Source organism: Oncorhynchus tshawytscha, unplaced genomic scaffold (assembly GCF_018296145.1).
Source record: "Oncorhynchus tshawytscha isolate Ot180627B unplaced genomic scaffold, Otsh_v2.0 Un_scaffold_4_pilon_pilon, whole genome shotgun sequence".
Lineage (NCBI taxonomy): Eukaryota > Metazoa > Chordata > Actinopteri > Salmoniformes > Salmonidae > Oncorhynchus > Oncorhynchus tshawytscha.
The window spans coordinates 279,802-301,583 of record NW_024609834.1 but is presented as its reverse complement, the minus strand read 5'-3'; the positions used below and the strand labels follow the sequence as shown (position 1 = coordinate 301,583).

Here is a 21,782-nt window from a genome sequence, read left to right as displayed (position 1 = left end):
TTCTCCTTGTAGCTGGGGTGTGTGGGGTCCTTTATGATGCTGCGTGCCTTCCTCAGACACCCTTTCGGGTATATGTCCTGGATGGGTGGAAGCACGGTCCCAGTGATGTACTGGTCCATCTTCACCACCCGCTGGAGGGTCTTGCATTCATGCACAGAGCAATTCTCATACTAGGCCGTGATGCAACTGGTCAGGACGCTCTTGATGGTGCAGCGGTAGTATTTGGAGAGGACCCGGGGCGGCATGCCGGATTTCTTCAGCCGCCTAAGGAAGTAGAGACGCTGTTGCAACCTCTTGACAAGAGTGGTGGTGTTGTTGGTCCATGACACGTCCTCTGTGATGTGAATGCTGAGGAACTTAAAACTAGTGACTCTCTCCACTGCAGTCCCGTTGATGTGGATCGGGGCATGTTCCCTCCTCTGCTTCCTGAAGTTAATCATTTTGGGCTCCTGAGTGGCACAGCGGTCTAAGGCACTGCATCAGTGCAAGTGGCGTCACTATAGTATCTGGTTCAAATCCAGGCTGTATCACATCCGGTCGTGATTGGGAGTCCGGTAGGGTGGCGTGCAATTGGCCCAGCATCGTCCCTATTTGGCCGGAGTAGGCCGTCATTGTAAATAAGAATTTGTTCTTAACCGACTTGCCTGGTTAAATAAAGGTTAAATAAAAAAATAATAAACTCCTTTGTTTTGCTGACATTGCGGGAGAGGTTGTTGTCATGACATCCCAATGCCAATTCACATACCTCCTCCCTATAGGCTGACTCGTCATTGTTATCAGGCCTGCAACCGTGTTGTCGTCAGCAACCTGATGGAGTTGGTGTTGTGCAATGCCACGCAGTCCTGGGTGAACAGGGATTGCAGCAGAGGACTGAGGGCACACCCCTGTGGGGCCCCTGTGTTACGGGTCAGTGTGGAAGAGGTGTTGTTGCCAATCCTCACAGCCTGTGGTCTGCCCATCAGGAGGTCCAGGATCCAGTTGCTCTGAGTTTGGTGTCGAGCTTGGAGGGAACAATAGTGTTGAATGCTGAACTGTAATCAATGAACAGCATTCTCACATAGGTGTTCCTCTTGTCCAGATGTGTTACGGCCGTGTGCATAGCGATGGAAATGGATCTGGATCTGTTGTAGCGGTAGGCAAATTGGAGTGGGTCCAGTCTGCCTGGCATGCTGGCCTTGGGGTGGGCCATGACCAGCCTCTCAAAGCACGTCTGATGAGAGTGCGACGGGGTGATTGTCATTTGGGCCACTGGGACGATGGTGGTCTCCTTAAAGCAGGTGGGGACTACAGCCTGGGTCAGGTTGAAGATGTCTGAGATGCCAGCTGGTCAGCACACCCTCTGAGAACGTGGCCAGGGATACCATCTGGGCCGGCGGCTTTGTGAGTATTCACTTTTTTGAGAGTTTTCCTCGAGTCAGCCTTGAAAAGCGAAAGCATCTGGTCATCCGGAGCAGCGAGAGTCTTCCTGGATGGCTCTTTGTCTGCCTTGAAGCAAGCATTCAATGTGTTAAGATCATCTGGGAGTGAGGCTTTGGTGGGCACCGCACAGCTGGATTTGCCTTTGTAGTCTGTGGTAGTCAGTAGTCCTTGCCACATGCGACGTGAGTCTGAAATGTCAAACATCATTTCAAGTTTGAGTCTGTATTGTCTTTTTGCGTCCCTAATCCATTTGCGGAGCGCCTACCTGCTTGCCTTGTACGTGTTGCGCACCACCGATTCATCGGTTTCGTTCTGCTGACATTGAATGCTGCGGTGCGGGCTCTCATATATGGCACCCAAAGAGAAGTAAGAAAATGGTGTCACAAAAAAGTATGTTTTTGGAGTATTGAGGTTTACCACCTTCCTATGTGCTGTTAGAATGTGTTAGAACCTTAAATGAAAATGTTCCAGAGGTAACAACTGACTCTAAGACATACATTAGTTAATGTTACATTTATTCACATAATTAGTGTTAAAACTTTTTTTATATTGGTAGACCAGTCGTTGAGTGTTCCTCTTAAGGGGGCCTGGAGCTGGACTGCCACCATTTCCCTCACTGCATCATCAGGAACTTAATCCAGAGTGACAGCTTTACAGAGAACCTACAGAGGGAGCTTCTAGACCTCAACTTCCATGAGAAGTCCAACGACCTGTACAAATTTAATCAGGTGAAAAAGGAAAACTGATAGAAATACAGTTTGGAAACAAACGGGTTGCTTCTTGTTCATAATGTTTCTTTACTCTGCCTTTTGGAGTTATGACATTGGGAGTTGTGATACTCGTTGACAATTTCTCTTAGTCAGATGACCTGAAAAAGAGAAAAGAGCCTCACATCACAGGCTTGAGATCATTTGTATGTGTCTGTGTGAGAGCAATTTAGGGAGGTAGAGAGAACATGTTTGCCTTGTGTGTGTGTAGCAGACGGGGACCTGTGTAACTCATTCCTCAGCCTGAAGTGTCTCCACTTGTGCGTGCTTCCACAAGTGTCTCCATTTGGACGACTGAGTAAGACGCTTCAGGATGGTGGTCACGTGTTTGTGAGGGAGAGGTCCTGAGTTCAAGCCTCGGTATGCGCTGAATCAGGGGAAAGCGGTACTCACTACGCAAGCGTGATGATCTTTACATGTGCATGCTCTCAGTTTGGCTGTTTTTGAGCTTGGTGTGTGTTTTCAGGGCAGGACTATTTGGGCGGTTTCGATTCTGGCTGGGGGAAGTGTTGGGGGTAGAACTGAAGCCCACAGTGGACATTTCCTGTTCCAAGTACCAATACACTGGTGAGTCACATGTTTTTACCTCTTACTCTTCAAAAAAACAATGAGCAAGCCTTAATATTAGCATGCTCTTCCTAGAAAAGAGCAGAAGCACTGAGCTATCCCCACAAGATATCCTGTTCTACCCACTGCATAGTTAGTCTATATGGACATGCATATTTCTGGAATTAATTATGAAATATACATTGTCTTTATCAATGCCCTCTCGATCTCTCTGTCGGTAGATGTTCTATTGTGTCATGATGATGAGTTGGAGGGGAGGCGTGTTGCCTTCATCCTCTACTTTGTCCCTCCATGGGAGAGCAGCGATGGAGGATCCCTGGATCTCTTCAGCGCAGATGGTAAGTATTGGTGTGTGGCTGTGTGTGTATTGGCGTGAGTGAAAAAATGTGTGTTTTAACTTATAATCTACTTTGTGCATAGATCACTTCCAGCCCCATAGTGTGGTGAAGTCTCTGGTGCCCAGCTGGAACACTCTGGTTCTCTTCGAGGTTTCACCCGTCTCCTTCCACCAGGTAGTTCTTCCTATACCACCAGATAACAACCACACACTTCACACCTCTCACCTGTCCAGGTAGCAGTAGTGCAATCTACGGATGGATGTCTCTCTGTGTGTTTGTCCAGGTTTCACGGGCCGTCTTTGGAGCGACCCCCTCGTCACACAGAGCCCCCCTTCCCAAGGAGCCCCCACCTTCTCAAAGATGTAAGTGTGTGTGTGTTCTGAAACAGTGAACTCACAGCCATATAGCAAGGATGTGGTCACAAGGATGTGTGTGTGTGCATTTTACCTGAGTGTGTATTTTGTGTGTCTGTTCACAGTGCTGCTAGAGTGGCTGAATCCACTGCATCTGGATGTTGACTACCAGTCACAGGTTCAGCAAGAGTTAGAGGACAGCTGAGATCCAGCTCAAGAATTTCCTCAAAGTAACACCATTACTCTACCTCTTAATTTTTCCATCTCTCTCCTGCTGCCTCTCTCCTGGTTGACAGTGTCTGTCTCTACAGGAGGAGAAGTTTAAGGAGGTGAGTGAAGCGAAGGTCCTCCCAACAGGAGTTGAGCCTGTCAAGTAATTTGTTTGTGTGAGTGAGAGAGAGATCCCGAACGTGTTATGATGGCTGTAAACGTATATGATGTGTGTAAATATTTTTGTGTATGTCCGTTGTGCAGATGTTATGAAGTGACTTCGTTAGAGTCCTTCCCCCAGTGTGTGAGTGCATGCTGGGAGCTGTTGTTATCGGAGGCGTTCTTACTGCTTCTGTCCAACTTCACTGGCCTGAGACTGCACTATCTCAGCCCTAGTGACGAAGACAAGGAGGAAGAGAAGGACCAAGAAGATGAACAAGAGAGAGAAGCCACAGGGTCATCTGGGTACAAACCATCAGCTAATAAGAATACCAAAGGTGTGTTGCTTGTTTGTGTATGTACACTACCGGTCAAAAGCTTTCACTGGTTTTTCTTTATTTTTACTATTTTCTACATTGTAGAATAGTAGTGAAGACGTCAATACTATGAAATAACACATATGGAATCATGTAGTAACCAAAAAAGTGTTAAACAAATCTAAACATATTTTATATTTGAGATTCTTCAAATAGCCACGCTTTGCCTTGATGACAGCTTTGCACACTCTTGGCATTCTGCCAACCAGCTTCACCTGGAATGCTTTTCCAACAGTCTTGAAGGAGTTCCCACATAGGCTGAGCACTTATTGGCGGCTTTTCCTTCACTCTGCGGCCCAACTCATCCCAAACCATCTCAATTGGGTTGAAGTCGGGGGATTGGGGAGGCCAGGTCATCTGATGCAGCACTCCATCACTCCTTCTTGGTAAAATAGCCCTTACACAGCCTGGAGGTGTTGGGTCATTGTCCTGTTGAAAAACAAATGATAGTCCCACTAAGTGCAAACCAGATGGGATGGTGTATCTCTGCAGAATGCTGTGGTAGCCATGCTGGTTAAGTGTGCCTTGAATTCTAAATAAATCACAGACAGTGTCACCAGCAAAGCACCCCCACACCAAAACACCTCCTCCTCCATGCTTCACGGTGGGAACCACACATGCGGAGATCATACGTTCACCTACTCTGCGTCTCACAAAAACACGGCAGTTGGATCCAAAAATCTCAAATTTGGACTCCAGATCAATGGACAAATTTCGACCGGGCTAATGTCCATTGCTCGTGTTTCTTGGCCCAAGCAAGTCTCTTCTTATTATTGGTGTCCTTTAATAGTGGTTTCTTTGCAGCAATTCGACCATGGAGGCCTGATTCACACAGTCTCCTCTGAACAGTTGATGTTGAGATGTGTCTGTTACTTGAACTCTGTGAAGCATTTATTTGAGCTGCAATTTCTGAGGCTGGTAACTCTAATGATCTTGTCCTCTGCAGCAGAGGTAACTCTGGGCCTTCCATTCCTGTGGCAGTCCTCATGAGAGCCAGTTTCATCATAGCGCTTGATTGTTTTTGCGACTGCACTTGAAGAAACGTTCGAAGTTCTTGAAATTTTCCGTATGGACTGACCTTCATGTCTTAAAGTAATGATGGACTGTAATTTCTCTTTGCTTATTTGAGCTGTTCTTGCCATAATATGGACTTGGTATTTTACCAAGTAGGGTTATCTTCTGTATACCCCCATACCTTGTCACAACACAACTTATTGGCTCGAACATATTAAGAAGGAAAGAAATTCCACAAAGTAACTTTTAAGAAGGCAAATCTGTTAATTGAAATGCATTCTAGGTGATTATCCCATGAAGCTGGTTGAGAGAATACCAAGAGTGGTCAAAGCTGTCATCAAGGCAAATGGCGGCTATTTGAAGAATCTCAAATATAAAATAAATGTAGATTTGTTTAACACTTTTTTGGTTACCACATGATTCCATATGTGTTATTTCATAGTTTTGATGTCTTCACTATTCTACAATGTAGAAAATAGTACAAATAAAGAAAAACCCTTGAATGAGTAGGTGTTCTAAAACTTTTGATAGGTAGTGTATGTGTGGGTTTGTGTGTGTGTGTGTTGACCCCTGTGTGTATCCTCAGATATGTGTGTTTGTGAGCCTTGACCTTTCTGTACCTCCTCAGGACTGAATATGCCTTTCTAAGTATGTATTGACCCCTCTGTGTGTATTCTCAAGAGCCGAGCACTCCGGTGTGTGTTGGAGAACTGCGTCCCTGGGCTCACGGGGACTACACACTACTGCACGATGGAGACGCATCGAGAGCGGAGTACGCCCTTGACCTACTGCTGCCCCTGAGCTGTCCTGGTCAGTCACACACACGCTTAATCACACTCACACGCTTAATCAGACACTCATGCCTAATCACACAGACACACAATGTAGCTTAGAATCATAGTTTGGGAAATATTGAAAAAAATGTAAGTCAAATCAAATCAAATTGATTTATATAGCCCTTCATACATCAGCTGATATCTCAAAGTGCTGAACAGAAACCCAGCCTAAAACCCCAAACAGCAAGCAATGCAGGTGTAGAAGCACGGTGGCTAGGAAAAACTCCCTAGAAAGGCCAAAACCTAGGAAGAAACCTAGAGAGGAACCAGGCTATGTGGGGTGGCCAGTCCTCTTCTGGCTGTGCCGGGTGGAGATTATAACAGAACACGGCCAAGATGTTCAAATGTTCATAAATGACCAGCATGGTCGAATAACAATAAGGCAGAACAGTTGAAACTGGAGCAGCAGCACGGCCAGGTGGACTGGGGACAGCAAGGAGTCATCATGTCAGGTAGTCCTGGGTCATGGTCCTAGGGCTCAGGTCCTCCGAGAGAGAGAGAGAGAAAGAGAGAATTAGAGAACACACACTTAGATTCACACAGGACACCGAATAGGACAGGAGAGGTACTCCAGATATAACAAACTGACAAACTAACAAACTAAGTGTGAATGTTAACATGCACAATATCAAATCCAAAGTGTGAACTGTCTTTTTATTTTTCAGACTGGCAGACCGAGTTTGGGGGCTTCACGTCTTATATTGCTAATGAAGAGGATGAGGAGGTGAGTGATGTCACTGTTCAAATGGCAACTGATCAACTAGATTCCTGTGATTGTCATGGTTGTCATTTCTCATCGGTGTCCTCCTGTCCGCAGCTCCTGATGGTGTATCCAGAGGTCAACTCCCTGGCTCTTGTCTACAGGGACAAAGAGACTCTCAAATTTGTCAAACATATAATTCACAGAAGCTCCACCCTACCTATTGGTGATTCTTGTAGGAGAGCAGTTTATGACTTCTCCTTTGTGTATTATGAATGAGTTTTTGTCTGTATGTGTTGAAGTGTATGTGTTTGTAATATAACATCACTGTGAGGGGTGGTCGGTCTACTCTAAAGCCTCATGATGTCATGTGTTCTTCATTAAAGTGAACAGACCGGGATACCCTGTTACCATGGTTACCCGGTTTTGGTCGGCAGCCACAGAGTAACACAGGTTTTTTTGTTGTTGAAATGTCTACAGTGACAGCACTTGGTATTTTGTGTTCATTATCGTGCCGTTGTTGTGGCCCTGTATGGCTGAGTTGGTAGGTCATGGCATTAGCAACGCCAGAGTTGTGGGTTTGTTTCCCGGAGGTACCCAGACGTGAAATATATGCACACATGATTGCAAATCGCGTTGGATAAAAGCATCTGCTAAATGGAAATAATAATAATAATATTATTATTATATATTGCTAGTTTATTTGTGTGTCTGTAGTATGTGTTCAAACTATCTTACAGTATTCATGCTGTCACTGTAAAAATGAATCTGTCTGCAAGGAAAGTAAACTACAGAGCAGTGATTGAACATTAGAGAACCAAATCCACACACACTCGCACAACCACCACTCTGATGTTAAATTCTTCACTTGGATATCAAACTGAATAACAAATGAGTAAAAACAGCTAGATGTTTGGCACACCTATGATTTCACTCATCTTTTAAAATGTATTTTTATTGGCCCATCCCCTCTTCTTACAGCATTTGTTGTTATATTTAAGTATGACTCATATTTTACATACATGGCACTTCTTTTTTTACACAGTAGTTACATAGCAAAATATAGTTATTTAAGTACATTGCATAGTACCTAAACACATCGGTATACATTATTTAGTTTTTAGTCACCGTAGTGAAAATATTGAAACAATGGTTGCAGTCTGACTGTTACATTTCGACAAAGGATGTAGATACATACTGTAACTATAGATTGTTACACCAGATATTGTGATTTAACCAGAGGCTTTTGGTATCCATTACTGGGAGTTACAGGTTGGGTACTGTTTGGTGTAACACAGAGAATTTTCGAGCAACTTTAATTTGGCGACACTATCTTCGTTCTCGATTCAGACAAACGTATATTTTAAAATGTCTGTGTCCAATTACAAGTGGTGCGAAAATGCTCCATTATTAAAATACATGTTTTGCTACATTAAGTAATCTAACGATGTACACGTCGCCGTCTTGTCTATTTCAAATATTCTCCCATCGATCGAGATAGGTGTGTCATGACAACTAGGGAAACTGGGATATTTTCTACGATTTGGCAAATCGGAAATGTATGAGTTTCCTAATTCCAACTAGCATGTGAAAGCGGCATAATCTCTCTTGGGCAGATGAAACGGAGAGAAACTGTCAAGGCTCACATAGAATTGTGTTATTACTAACAGCGGTAGTTTCTGGTTTTGGGTTTTAATCGTTGATTATTTGGACGAATCAAGATTGGGCGAAGGCGGTGCTTGAACTGGTGCGGTTATTTTCAAGCCCGCGTGGACGATAAACGGTTTTCAGTAGAATCCACAACCACAAAGTAAAACAATTCTATATCATATCTTCCTTTGCACAAAGGTAATCACAATTGTTAATGGAACCCCCCTCAGCAGTAAAATATAGATAATGTGTTTGTGATGATTACAATCTTGCTGCTGTGATCAAAGAGGATACTTAGGGATGAACAGTAGTCTAACATGTTTAATGTGTGTGGGTGTTTGACAGTAACACAGCACTACAGGTATATTTCAGCACCAGGGTTTATTAATCGATGGGGATATTTTAGCTTTGCACACTGATGCGCTGGCATATCAGATTCTGAGAGAGGAAGAGAGGGCTCAAGTCTGTCTTGACCTCACCTGTCCGAATTTTCTTGGAAGGGGCTCTCTGATTAATAGTGAGGCCATTTCCTGTCATGCCTAGATAAGACCGACAGTTTTACTGTCAGACCTTATGTGGGCCTTGCTCACATCATTTTTGTTTTTTATGTGAATCCTTTCTATTCTGTTTATAGGCTCCATCTGGCCTGTTTTTGTCCCCAAGCAGTTGCCATAGTTTCAGTCTGTAACAGGTAATTCCTTTGAAAGTGAACATGTATTTCCTTGTTAATAAATGTGGCCTACCTTCTCTGAAATAATCTATTGTCTGACAATGTGGATGTGCAAGTAAGGAACCCCCCATACATTCAAATGGCGCAGTGATTACTTCGAGGAAGGAATATACATGTTAACAACATTTAAACCGGGCAAATGAATAACGTCACCCATGGCCCTGCTTCCAAAAACATAAAATAACAGTAACTATCTATATAGGCCTAAACAAATAACCTGTTACTTATTTGGTATGTTGCTTCTCAGTCGATTCATTTTGCCTTTAGTGTCATGTTCAGTGGGTACATGCAATTATATAATTTCAACATTGTCATTAGCTACACAGTTACAAGCAAATAGCTAAAGCAGTAAAGGATCAGTTCCGACAAATATTTCCTTCCAATCAAGCAACAAAAACAGTCAAATACTTCCTTCCTGTAAAGATACGTGATTCTAACCAATAGGGAAGCGGCATGTTCTTTCTCACCAATCACGGTGCCTCGGGTTTCCCTGTAACCAATTGCCTGTCGGGAAATTATTACTGTATCTTTGTTTTCCTGTGGTTAGGTCGTGTTGCCGTCCTTACGACATTTTTTTCTTTGAAGGTAAGTTAACAATACAATTATGATTTTACTTTAAACCCAAAACGAAATTATAGTCTATACAACAGTTAATGCCACAAATGACAGTAAACAAATGCATAACAGTACGTCAATCATGAAAGAAAATGTATTCAAGTTACAATGATTCCTTTCTATCGTTGATTAGGCTACTGTTTTGTAACAACTTCAATGTATGATTAAAACTTCACCAATAGTTTTTTTTATTATTGAAGGTCAATAGGCGGTGTTTGGTGCAGCTTAATTTACTATAAAGGAGGTCTACTTTTCTAATTTCCTAAAAGTCTGAACCGCACTGTGTCCAACGTGGTCTCAGAGCATTCCGTATTATTCTGTACGTAAACGCAAGACTGTTACATTTCGTATGGGAAGTATTAATTTGTGGATGTCCATCATCCATTTCGTATGATATGTTACAAATTACTATTAATATGACATATTACAAATTGCAATTTGTACCATATTGTAATGAAACAGGCAGGGCGCAGGTCTCGAACCCTCGACCTTCTAACCCGAAGTCCAGCTCGCTATTGACTGTGCCACAAAAGCATGCTTAAGCGGCAGAGTCGATATCCCCGCTTATAAACCCAGGGTCGTTACACTATTCCCTCCTTTCAAAGAGCGCATCCTTGCACTAGCTTGCGACTCTACGTCTTACAGGAACTCTCACCGGCCAAGCACACGCACTGTCGTGGATGCAAGGTCCGACCACTTCTGACACCAATGTAATGAAACAGGCAGGGCGCAGGTCTCGAACCCTCGTCCTTCGAGTCCGAAATCCAGCGCGCTATTGACTGTGCCACAAAAGCATGCTCAAGCGGCAGAGTCGATATCCGCGCTTATTAACCCAGGGTCATTACAATATGTTACAAATTGTGATTCATACAATATGTTCTGAATTTCCAAAACATATATGTTACACAATAAATTACATTTTTAACATTAGCTAGCTCTAGGGGTTAAGGTTGAAAGTTAGGTTAAAGGGTTAGGGAAGAGTTATGTTAGGGGAAGGGTTCGCTAAAAGTGTTAAGGTTAGAGGAAGTTACTAATTAGCTAAAATGCTAAAGTTGTCCGTGATGAGATTCGAACACATTCACATTATATTCCTGACCAACCACCCTCCTTTAGTTTTTTTCTGGTTGAGGTTATTCATAGTGCAAGAAAGTGCATAAATGAAAAGGGAAAACAAAACACAAAAGTTTCGGCCTTTGGCCATTCTCAATGTAAATCTACATTTAATTTATTTGGGAACCATGATGTTCCAATAAACGTCTTTATTTTGCATTCAAGTCTCCGTTTTGCATTTATTCATTTTTTCGACAGTGTGCGGGTCTCCATCTCTTTCACTATACCAAATGTAACATATCATATTGATTTGAGTGACCCAGATTTACATTTACTATGTTACGTCTAGTCTATGAGACCAGTCTGCTGTGTCATATTCTTGCCTCATAGCAGGAGAGAATGTAGTGAAATTCCTGTCATCTTGTACATGTGACTCACGGGACTCGCATTTTCACAGAACTGCATACCACACAGTGCTACCTGTCTTGTAGGCTCAGTAGTCTAAACCAATGATTTATATAAACCCTGGATTGCTGATGCTATCTATTGGTCAATGAAAGACTTTGAAGCCATATTGGCACTCTTCAGAAAAGCAGTAGTTCCATAGTTATGAATAGAATTCTTCAGTATTTCATTTAAATCTTTCAAGGACAACATTACATGTATTTAAGTATTTTGTAGCAGTGGGGACAGTGACATATTAGACACATAAAATTATACTTTAAGGAAAATGTTTTTATATATTTTAATTTTTTATTTGTATGCTTAGCTCACATAATATGATTCAAAACTATGCATTAAGGTGTCTGTAATAGAGTTAAAGTGGCAAAAACAAATAAATGCGTTATAAAATATTCCAAAATATTTGTATCTTCAAAACAGCGCCCCTGTTTTTCATTAGTCTAACCCATCATAGAGCTCACCAGTTTGTAATAATAAACAACAAAAATAAGGTCTGAGGTAACACAGGCTTAAGAGATCTTATATATTTTGTTCTATATACTTATATGTACATATTCTCATTCACCCCTTTAGATTTGTATGTATTAGGTAGTTGTTGGGAATTGTTAGATTACTTGTTAGATATTACTGCACCGTTGGAACTACAAGCACAAGCATTTTGCTACACTCGCATTAACATCTGCTAACCATGTGTATGTATGTGACCAATAAAATTTGATTTGATTTATTTGTCAGTTAACATGACCTTTATGAATGTATTTGTTTATAATGTACATGATTCAAAATTCACAAAAAGTGAGATTATCTCATAGAATGAAACGTATAAAATCTTCTAAACCTGTGTTTACCACAGGCCTTATTTTCTGCATTTATCTATAAAAAAAACTCAATTTTCTCGTAAACTTTGCCCCTTGAATCATTACTATTGCTCTCTATAGACTACCATATAAGTATTCACTACAAAAAATGAAACCGACCAATTCGACTTGTTTGGCAGTCTGTACCTTGTAGACTCTCGTTTTCATCCTAATCAAAAGAATTGCATTCGCTGAATTGAACCAATGTCCAGGAATCCTTTGGTTTGCACTTGGCAGGATGATTTTAGTCTTTGATGCTGCAGTGGTGGATGTTAAATGTTGCATTAATAAACTCTTGATGATGACATAATCCTCATACACTCTATGATATTCTAGGCTACATCTGGTGAATTAATCCAGCACACTTTCAGTTTTAGTAATGTATGACACTACCGGTCTATGAATGTAATGATGGCTAATGATTACATGTAGGCCAGGGGTCCACAATTACATTCAGCCGTGGACCGATTTTTCCTTAAGCGGATAGTCGGGGGGCCGGAACGTAGTTATAAATCAATTGTACACTGCAAATTGACAGTAAGAATCTGGCTTCCACATCTTTTATTAGAAATAAGTGAACCACACAACAAACAATAAAGACTAAACGAAACGTGACGACAATGGAGTGCTAACATGCAACTACACATAAACAATATCCCACAAAACACAGGTGGAAAAAATGTTACTTAAATATGATTCGCAATTAGAGACAACGATACCAGCTGCCTCTAATTGGGAATCATACAAAATCACCAACATCGAAAAACAAAACTAGAACCCCACATAGAAATAATAAACTAGACTAAACCCCCAGTCTCGCCCTGACCTACTCCACCATACAAAATAAGGTCTATGGTCAGGACGTGACAAGTTCTTAAACTGAGCAATCGGGGGAGAAGGGCCTTGGTCTGGGAGGTGACCAAGAACCCAATTGTCACTCTGACAGAGCTCCAGAGTTCCTCTATGGAGATGGGAGAACCTTCCAGAAGAACAACCACCTCTGGAGCACTCCACCAATCAGGCCCTTATGGTAGAGTGGCCAGACAGAAGCCATTCCTCAGTTAAAAGCACATGACAGCCCGCTTGGAGTTTGCCAAGAGGCACCTAAAGACTCTCAGACCATGAGAAAGAAGATTCTCTGGTTTGATGAAACCAAGATTGAACTATTTTGCCTGAATGACAAGCGTCACGTCTGGAAGAAACCTGGCACTATCCCTACGGTGAAGCATGGTTGTGGCAGAATGCTGTGGGAATGTTTTTCAGCGGCAGGGACTGGGAGACTAGTCAAGATTGAGGCAAACATGAATGGAGCAAAGTATAGAGAGATCCTTGATGAAAACCTGCTCCAGAGAGCTCAGGACCTCAGACTGGGGGCGAAGGTTTTACCTTCCAACAGGACAATGACCCTAAGCACACAGCCAAGACAACGCAGGAGTGGCTTCGGGACAATAATTTTTTAGAATAAGGTTGTAACAGAACAATTTGGAAAAAGTCAATGGGTCTGAAAACTTTCCGAAGGCACTGTACAATTATCTGTAAGGTCTCTCAGAATTTCAAACACTAATTCAACCACAAAGGCGGGAGGTTTTCCAATGCCTCGCAAAGAAGGGCACCTATTGGTTGATAGATAGGTAAAAAGAAAAACACAGACATTGAATATCCCTTTGAACAAGGTGAAGTTATTAATTACACTTTTGATTGTGTATCAATACACCCAGTCACAACAAAGATACAGGCGTCCTTCCTAACTCAGTTGCCGTAGAAGAAGGAAACCATTCAGGGATTTCACCATGAGGCCACAATGGTGACTTTCAAAGAGTTTCTCCTATCACAGCCATTAAAGAGTTTAATGGCTGTGATAGGAGAAAACTGAGGATGGATCAAGAACATTATAGTTACTCCACAATATAAGCCTAAATGGCAGAGTGAAAAGAAGGAAGCCTGTACAGAATAAAAAATATTCCAAAACATGCATACCACTCTTCATATTTTCAAGCATGGTGGTGGCTGCATCATATTATGGGTATAGTTGTCACCGGCAAGGACTAGGGAGTTTTTTAGGATAAAAAGAAACAGAATGGAGCTAAGCAAAGGCAAAATCCTAGAGGAAACCTGGTTCAGTCTGCTTTCCAACAGATACTGGGAGATGAATGTACCTTTCAGCACACAAGGCCAAATATACACTGGAGTTGCTTACCAAGACGACATTGAATGTTCCTGAGTGGCCTAGTTACAGTTTTGACTTAAATCGTCTTGAAAATAAATGGCAAGACTTGAAAATGCCTGTCTAGCAATGATCAACAACCAACTTGACAGACCTTGAAGAATAACAAAAATAATAACTCTTAGAGACTTACCCAGAAAGACTCACAGCTGTAATTGCTGCCAAAGGTGATTCTAATGTATTGACCCAAGGGTGTGAATACTTATGTAAATATGATATTTCTGTATTTCATTTTCAATAAATATACTAAAATGTCTTAAAATATGTTTTCACCTTGTCATTATGGGGTATTGTGTGTAGATGGGTAAGAAACCATTTTTTAAATCATTTTTGAATTCAGGCTGTAACGAAACAAAATGTGAAATACTTTCTGAAGGCACTGTATGTGCCTCTATTGATGCGTGAGAATACTTGGGAACAGACTTCCTAAATGAAAATCAATTTGAGATGATTTCCTGGTGATTTTATATACTTTTATCTTCCCCAATAGGCTGCAATTTAAAAAAAATATATAAATATTTTTCTTTGCTCAGAAAACTTGGGCCAAATAAAATCACCTGCAGGTCAAATTTTTTATATTTATTCTTTTGGGCTCCCGAGTGGCACAGAGGTCTAAGGCACTGCATCTCAGTGCTAGAGGCGTCACTACAGACCCTGGTTCGATTCCAGGCTGTATCACAACCGGCTGTGATTGGGAGTCCCATAGGGTGGCACACAATTGGCCCAGCATCGTCCGGGTTAGGGCTTGGCCGGGGTATGCTGTCATTGTAAATAAGAATGTGTTTCTTTAATGACTTACCCAGTTAAATAAAGGTTCAATAAAATAAGAAATTAATAGTATAATATGAGGATATGGGCATAATCCAGCTCAGATACTCTTTTCCCTTTATTTCTCTCTCTCCCAGGTCTAGCACATCAAGCATTTACTTGACCCTAAACCAGAACCAAGTCACATTGAAAGAAGTCTAACCAGAGATAGGGGTTAGGTTGAGGTCAGGCGTTAAGAGAGGGTGGACTGTGTGTGAGTGAGTGGGTTGGGGTAGTACCAGTGGCGTGATTAAGTCTGGGCTTCCGGGGCCTTAGCCAGACTGAAATGTGACTGCGTCACAACGTAAATGAAGGTTGGGTTTGTTTCAATCCAGCCCACAGTTGGCAGGACACAAGTAAAAATAAATTCGGAGTGCAGCTGTCACGTCCTGACCATAGAGAGCCCTTATTTTCTATGGTAGAGTAGGTCAGGGCATGACTGGGGGTTTTCTAGTTATTATTTTCTATGTGGGGTTCTAGTTTAGTTTTTCTATGTTGGTGTTTGGTATGATTCCCAATTAGAGGCTGCTGGCTATGGTTGTCTCTAATTGGGGATCATATTTAAGTAGCATTTTTTCCACCTGTGTTTTATGGGATATTGTTTTGAGTTCGTGTATGTTACACCTCTTAGTTACGTTTCGTTGTTTGTTTCGTTCTTGCTTTATTGTTTTGTGTGTTTCACTAAATAAAGATGTGGAACCCAGATCACGCTGCACGTTGGTCCGAGTATGCTTCAAACGACCGTGACAGCAGCTGCATGCGACCCAATCATAATGCCTGTGGTAAATTCAGTTTGATTTTGGATATCCCTATGGGGCTCTGTAAATTACACAATGTACATGGGACAATATGTTAAAATTCCAATAGCTCCAAATTTCAATGACTTAAAAAGCTCAAACCAACTATGAATTGTAGAAATACAAATGTTAAAAGCATTCCATGAGAAAACTAAAAGGTCTTGTTTTAGATTTTAGGCATGAAAATATTCTCTCATTTACATTGTGTAATTCATTTACTGTCCATAACTAGCCCCGGAGATAGGCTATCCAAAGTCAGGTCACACACCAGTCGGCTGAAGCTAATTGGCAATATAAGTTTGCTAATTCTTTCCACCTGCGAACATACACACGATACACCCACATCAAACCACACCCTAAAAGCAACTCACATTTGAATTCAGTCATGCCCGCTAGCATTTCTTATTGAACCAAATCTAAAACAAGGCCAAATCAGGAAGTGCAGTCGCCCTTCAAAACGAACTAATGACATGCTGCACCTTTCTACCTTTCAGATAGGAAGAGGAGGACAGATGAGAACAGCAGGCCAGTGGAGCAATTAGAACAGAAGCAGCCAGTGGCAAATGGTAGGGAAGAGCATGATTTAGGTGACCTGGTCACAGACCCAAAACAAGTTAAGCTACCCCAGTATCCCCTTGACCGTTTTGGATTGCAAAACTTAAGAAACACACCAAACGAGACACAGAGAGAGCAACAGAAAAGTATATGGTGCAGAGAGACACCAGAAATACAGACAGTGAACAAATAAAACATGGCTTACAAAGAATTTGCAGGTAAGGTGAAAAAAGTCCTGTGAAATTACTATTAAAATAATTGTTTACTTTAAAACTTTTTACAACCAGGACAGGATGAGAGAGGAGGGTAGACAAAAGACAGCAACATAGAATACTAAGAGACAGCAACAGATGACACATAGAAAGTGATGGAGAGCGCTAGAGGAGGGGTGAGCACACAGTAGACTATCACTTAAAGCTTTCTAATTACTGGTGTGTGTGTGTGTGTGTGTGTGTGTGTGTGTGTGTGTGTGTGTGTGTGTGTGTGTGTGTGTGTGTGTGTGTGTGTGTGTGTGTGTGTGTGTGTGTGTGTGTGTGTGTGTGTGTGTGTGTGTGTGTGTGTGTGTGTGTGTGTGTGTGTGTGTGTGAGAGATAGAAAGGGTGTTTAGGTACTGTGGGACTTTAGTCAGTTTTGTCTTAAGTGGTTTTTGGCAATACAGTGTAGATGTATGTGTTCCAGAGAAGAGAGACCCTGTGGCAGGTGGGAAGGTGCACGTTACCTGAAAAATATATATTCTCTCAATATTAATCTCAAAGTGCACCAAATTAGTCCATTTAACTGTTGAAATTCCTCTGATTTTTCCTGGGGGATAATGCCCCTGGACCTCCCTACTGGCTTTGGGCTATGCCCCCAAATTCTTTAAATCCTAGAAACGCCCCAGGGTAGTAAAGGGACATTAAATAGTAAATTAATGTAATGACATATAAGGGATAAGATAGGGTAAGATACGTAAGAATCGTGGAGTGAGATAATATAAAGCGAGGGGTTCCAATTGTATTGTGACTGCATCTTGGTCCTGACTCTTTTTAATACCAGAATGGATTTGATTGATGTGTCTTGGCCTTTGAACTCAGTCTGTTGATTACCTGAGTAATATATCTGTTCTATCTCTGCAGGAAGGAAGACGCTTGAAGGGAACACAGAAGAAGCTTGTGACTGAGGCTTCTGAGGTCAGATGACGGGAATGCTCAAACAATGGACATAATGGATGAAAAGGTACTCTATGTTTAGTTGAGAGAGGCAGGAGAGAGGAGGTGTGATATGTATGAGAGGGAAAAGGGGAACGAGGCAGGGATAGAGACAGTTCCCATTAACTATTTATAGGACAACATGCATGTCTGTTTCTGTTAGTGCGCATGCGTGTGATAATGTCAAGTGGGGAGTGTGTGTGTACTGTGTATGTAAGAATGTAGCTGTAAGTACAAGCTCCTGTGCTGTACAAAATTCAGCATAATGTCTGAGTAGTAGTATACTGAGCAGAGACATTATGAACTTTAATCTTGTATGGGATGTTGTACCATATGATATTTTAGAAAATGGTGGCACTGAGTGTGGAGGTTGGCCCGTGGACAGGATGTGCGGTTCTCTTCCTGCGCTCCTGTCCCGCAGTGAACCTGCTCTCTCTCTACAAAGACCAGCAGGGCAAGTTCAGCGTCTTCAAAGTCCTCAAGCTGACACTCACAGGTGAGCCACATCAGGCCATCCGGTCTCCAGCTAGCGTAGGGAGCATGCTGAGCATTGGGTGAGGCAGATGTATTATTGATAGAAAGAAAGGCTTAGCTTGGTGGTCATGGGGAGTGAAAAAGGGATGGTGTTGCAGTGTGACCTGCTTATCTACTGAGGGGATGAATATAGTTAAAAGCTTATGAAAACTGCTGTCAGATAAATGCTGGGAGATCTTTTAGGAAGTCATAACACGGTTAAGCTCAGAGCTCTGCCTGGACCAGAGTAGTGGAGGGATACACAGTCAGGTTATATTTATTTTATGGTCGCAGTGAAAAATATTACAATTGTGCCAGTGATTCGCTATGGTTACCTCTAACCTTTGACCTTACCTGGCCTGTGTCCCAGACTCAGCTGGGGGGCTGGAGGGGTACGAGATCCTAAAGCTGCACGATGCAGATCCTCTGCTGGGTGTGGAGGTGAAGTTTGTGGATGTGGCGGCGTGCCGCAGGTTCCTGCAGAGCTATGGCTCCGGTGCCGTACAACAGTCCCTCTCCCAGCACACCTGCCGCCTCCTCCACATCCCACAACAGGAGCTTGCCTTGGAAACCCAGCTCAAAGCCGGGACGCACACTTTGGACTTTTGTCTGGACGACCTGGAGCTCTGTCTGCAACACATCCACCAGTCACAGGTAATATACTATATACCGGTTATAATCCATATATAGTGATCTTGTTACTGGTAATATATGATAAACAGATCACAAGCAATACTTCACCAATCTATACCTGACAGGTGCTCTGCTGTGCCTAATGACTCACTATGGGGTGTTCTAAATGTTGGTGTCACTTCCTGACAGCCGGAGCGCCTACGGGATGATGAGATTGCTGAGCTGGACCAGCAGCTGCAGAGCCAGGCCTTGGGTCACATTCCCCAGCCACCCACCCTCACACAGGAAGAGCCCCCCGTGCCCAGCAACTGTTTCCTGTTCCAGAAGAGGGTGTTTGGTGAGTTGGCTCTGGCTTCCATGGCTGCTTCTTATCATCAGTGGGAGTTCAGCAGGGAGCTGTCCCCTGGGTCCTCTACATTCATACACTGGCATAGAACAGTGTTTCTCACCTCTCGGTCAGTAGACCAGCACTGGTCTATGGAAGGTTATTGACCTGTGCCTCAAATAGTTTGATGACACTTTTAGTCGGCTCAAGTGCTGGTTTTAATCTAAGTGGTCCTTTGAGGAAGAGGACCATTATAGCTTGCCCAATCTCTGGTATAGAGGACACTCATTATGGGTCATCTACTAAACCCGGGACGGCAGGGTAGCCTAGAGGTAAGAGAGGAGGGCCAGTAGCTGGAAAGTTGCTGTTGTATTTTACTTAGTTACACCACGTCTTACATGCAGAAACATATATAGACTCTGGATACATGTCTCTAACACCCCCTCCCACTCTGTCTCCTGACCTATCAGAGGACCGCATGCTGGCGGCGGGGGACCTGCAGCGGTTCTCCAACGGCGTTGGGCGGGACTGGAGGAAAGTGGGGCGGGCCTTGGGCAAGAACTGCCGTGCGCTGAAGGGGCCGGCCATAGACAACCTGGCCTATGAGTATGAGAGGGAGGGGCTGTACGAGCAGGCCTATCAGCTGCTGAGCCGCTTCATCCAAGCGGAGGGGAGGGCGGCACGACTGGGCCGGCTGGTCAGAGCACTGGAAGACAGCAAACTCACTAGCCTGGCTGAGAACATTTTGGACATCCAGCCCCGGGATTGACACTGTCTGTCACACTGTCTGAGGGTGTGTGTTGGTCTGTGTGTGTGCATCTGTGTCTGTGTGAAAGAGTGGTAACGTGTGGGTGGCATTGTTTGTGTGAGCGCAAACGTGTGTGCACTAACTTACCTAGGTGCTACCATGTGTCAGTTCTGTGTGAGCTTCGTGTCTGTGAGCTTGATTGTATGTTTTTTTTATTTGAGTAAAAATGTCTTGTGTTACAAAACCAATAGTTCTCATAATTGCTATGTCAAGTCATTGTTGTCTCTGGTTGGAGAGCAAACTAAAATCACTGCGGGCCTTTTCTTCTTCTGCTTTAAACCCAACCCCCTTTCTCCACCACAGACTGGACCATTGATGCATTTGATCATTCTACCAATAACCTAGATTGATATTGAACAATTTGCAATCGGATTGTGGAATATTTGTTTCGAATTCCAAATAAAGTGTTGGATTTATAAAAACGAATTGCCCATTGCTTTCATTTCACTTCCACAATCCAATATCCTGATAAAACTTTTAACTATGGATTACGTAGAATCTTTAGGAAACCCTTTGATCCTGCTTTCTGAAATACCCTACAGTCTATGGAAATACCACCCAGGTAAAAAAAGATGTCAACTTTGGGAAATGGGCAGTGTCTAATCCATGTACACACACACATTGTAAATGTTTTACGATCCTTGTGGAGACCTAAAATGTATTTCCATTCAAAATCCTATTTTCCCTAAACCCTAAACCTAAATTCTAATCCTAATTGTAACCTTAAACCTAACCCCTACGTTTAAAAGAGCCTTTGTTCTCATGGGAACCTGGGAGATATTCCCACAAGGGAGAATTTGACTGTTTTGCTATCCTTGTGGGGACTTTTGGGGATTTTCGGTAGCCACAAGGATAGTAATACGAGCCCACACACACACTGTGACACATTTAGTGTTGTTTTGGCTCTGTTCTCCAGCACTTTGGATGTAGGTTAAACCTATGAGGTTAAGGCGCAAACTGTCAGCTTTACAGTTTTTCCCAATTGCTAAAACACAATTTTGCAAACAAGGCTGGTTTTATCAAAATACTTAACACAATTCACAAAACCACACACCCAAACTACAAAATACCTCATATATCCTGCAAAATGAAGTACTGCAACCAAAACTACATATAGCATTATCAAAATCAAACGTTTGCACGAAATGGCACACACTTCATTCATATGACCAGATTTTTGTCTAACCAACTACACACTGTTGGGCACTCTCATCTTTAGTATGCTTTGCCATAATACTAAAATAGTTCAAATTGTAGAAAATCTTCAGATGCACAGAAATATTTGCAGATACACAACACATGCTGTTGAAACAGTTTATTTTTTAATTTTTTTTCACCAAACAAGTCAGTGCAACATATGCACAGCAGATATATTTACATTGGACTGAGCAAAAATATGCTCACAAAAAAACAATAAGACGTCGAGGGAAGAAGTGCCTTATCCATCCCTGAATCGCACCCACATCAATCTCATCACATGCCTCTTCCATAGCCTGCACAAAGAGGCCTGCGCACAAAGGGCTGCCGGTCGTATACCTTCCACCGCCATGCCGAAAATGCTCTTCTATGGGGTTCAGAAATGGTGAGTATGGTGGGAGGTATTGCACGAGAAATGGTGGGTGGTATTGCACGAGAAATGGTGGGTGGTCAGCAAACCAGTTTTGGACTGGGGCTGCACGATGAAAGCTCATGTTGTCCCATACTACAACATACAGGGTTCTTTGATGATCTGCATCATTCATACGCTCTGGTGGTATGAGAATGTTGTGGAGTCTGTCCAGAAATGTGAGAATATGGGCTGTGTTGTATGGTCCAAGGTTGGCATGATG

At 42.6% G+C, this 21,782-nt stretch overlaps 2 protein-coding genes across 4 annotated transcripts; both read left to right on the top strand.

The window, feature by feature from the left end:
- The first annotated feature begins 1,256 nt into the window (after positions 1-1,256).
- Positions 1,257-7,215, top strand: LOC112249582 (prolyl 3-hydroxylase OGFOD1). Its single transcript, XM_042319596.1, is given in 12 exon segments — positions 1,257-1,326; positions 2,002-2,147; positions 2,279-2,336; positions 2,658-2,753; positions 2,975-3,091; positions 3,174-3,265; positions 3,375-3,453; positions 3,570-3,644; positions 3,840-4,151; positions 5,886-6,014; positions 6,706-6,764; positions 6,858-7,215. Coding segments are annotated over 12 exon segments (1,395 nt in total). The 3' UTR covers positions 7,020-7,215.
- A 2,402-nt stretch (positions 7,216-9,617) lies between these two features.
- tradd (tnfrsf1a-associated via death domain) lies at positions 9,618-20,379 on the top strand. Of its 3 annotated transcripts, XM_024419012.2 has the most exons (7): positions 9,626-9,705; positions 16,427-16,498; positions 17,603-17,702; positions 18,020-18,170; positions 18,558-18,841; positions 19,010-19,157; positions 19,616-20,379. In XM_024419012.2, exons 3-7 carry the CDS (start codon positions 17,682-17,684, stop codon positions 19,912-19,914), a joined length of 903 nt encoding a protein of 300 aa, XP_024274780.1. In that variant the 5' UTR covers positions 9,626-9,705; positions 16,427-16,498; positions 17,603-17,681; the 3' UTR covers positions 19,915-20,379. The 3 variants fall into 3 exon arrangements, with proteins under 3 accessions (XP_024274778.1, XP_024274780.1, XP_024274781.1); XM_024419010.2 differs by lacking the exon at positions 16,427-16,498 and having other exon boundaries at positions 9,618-9,705; XM_024419013.2 differs by lacking the exons at positions 9,626-9,705; positions 16,427-16,498 and adding an exon at positions 16,541-16,705.
- Positions 20,380-21,782: the final 1,403 nt, after the last annotated feature.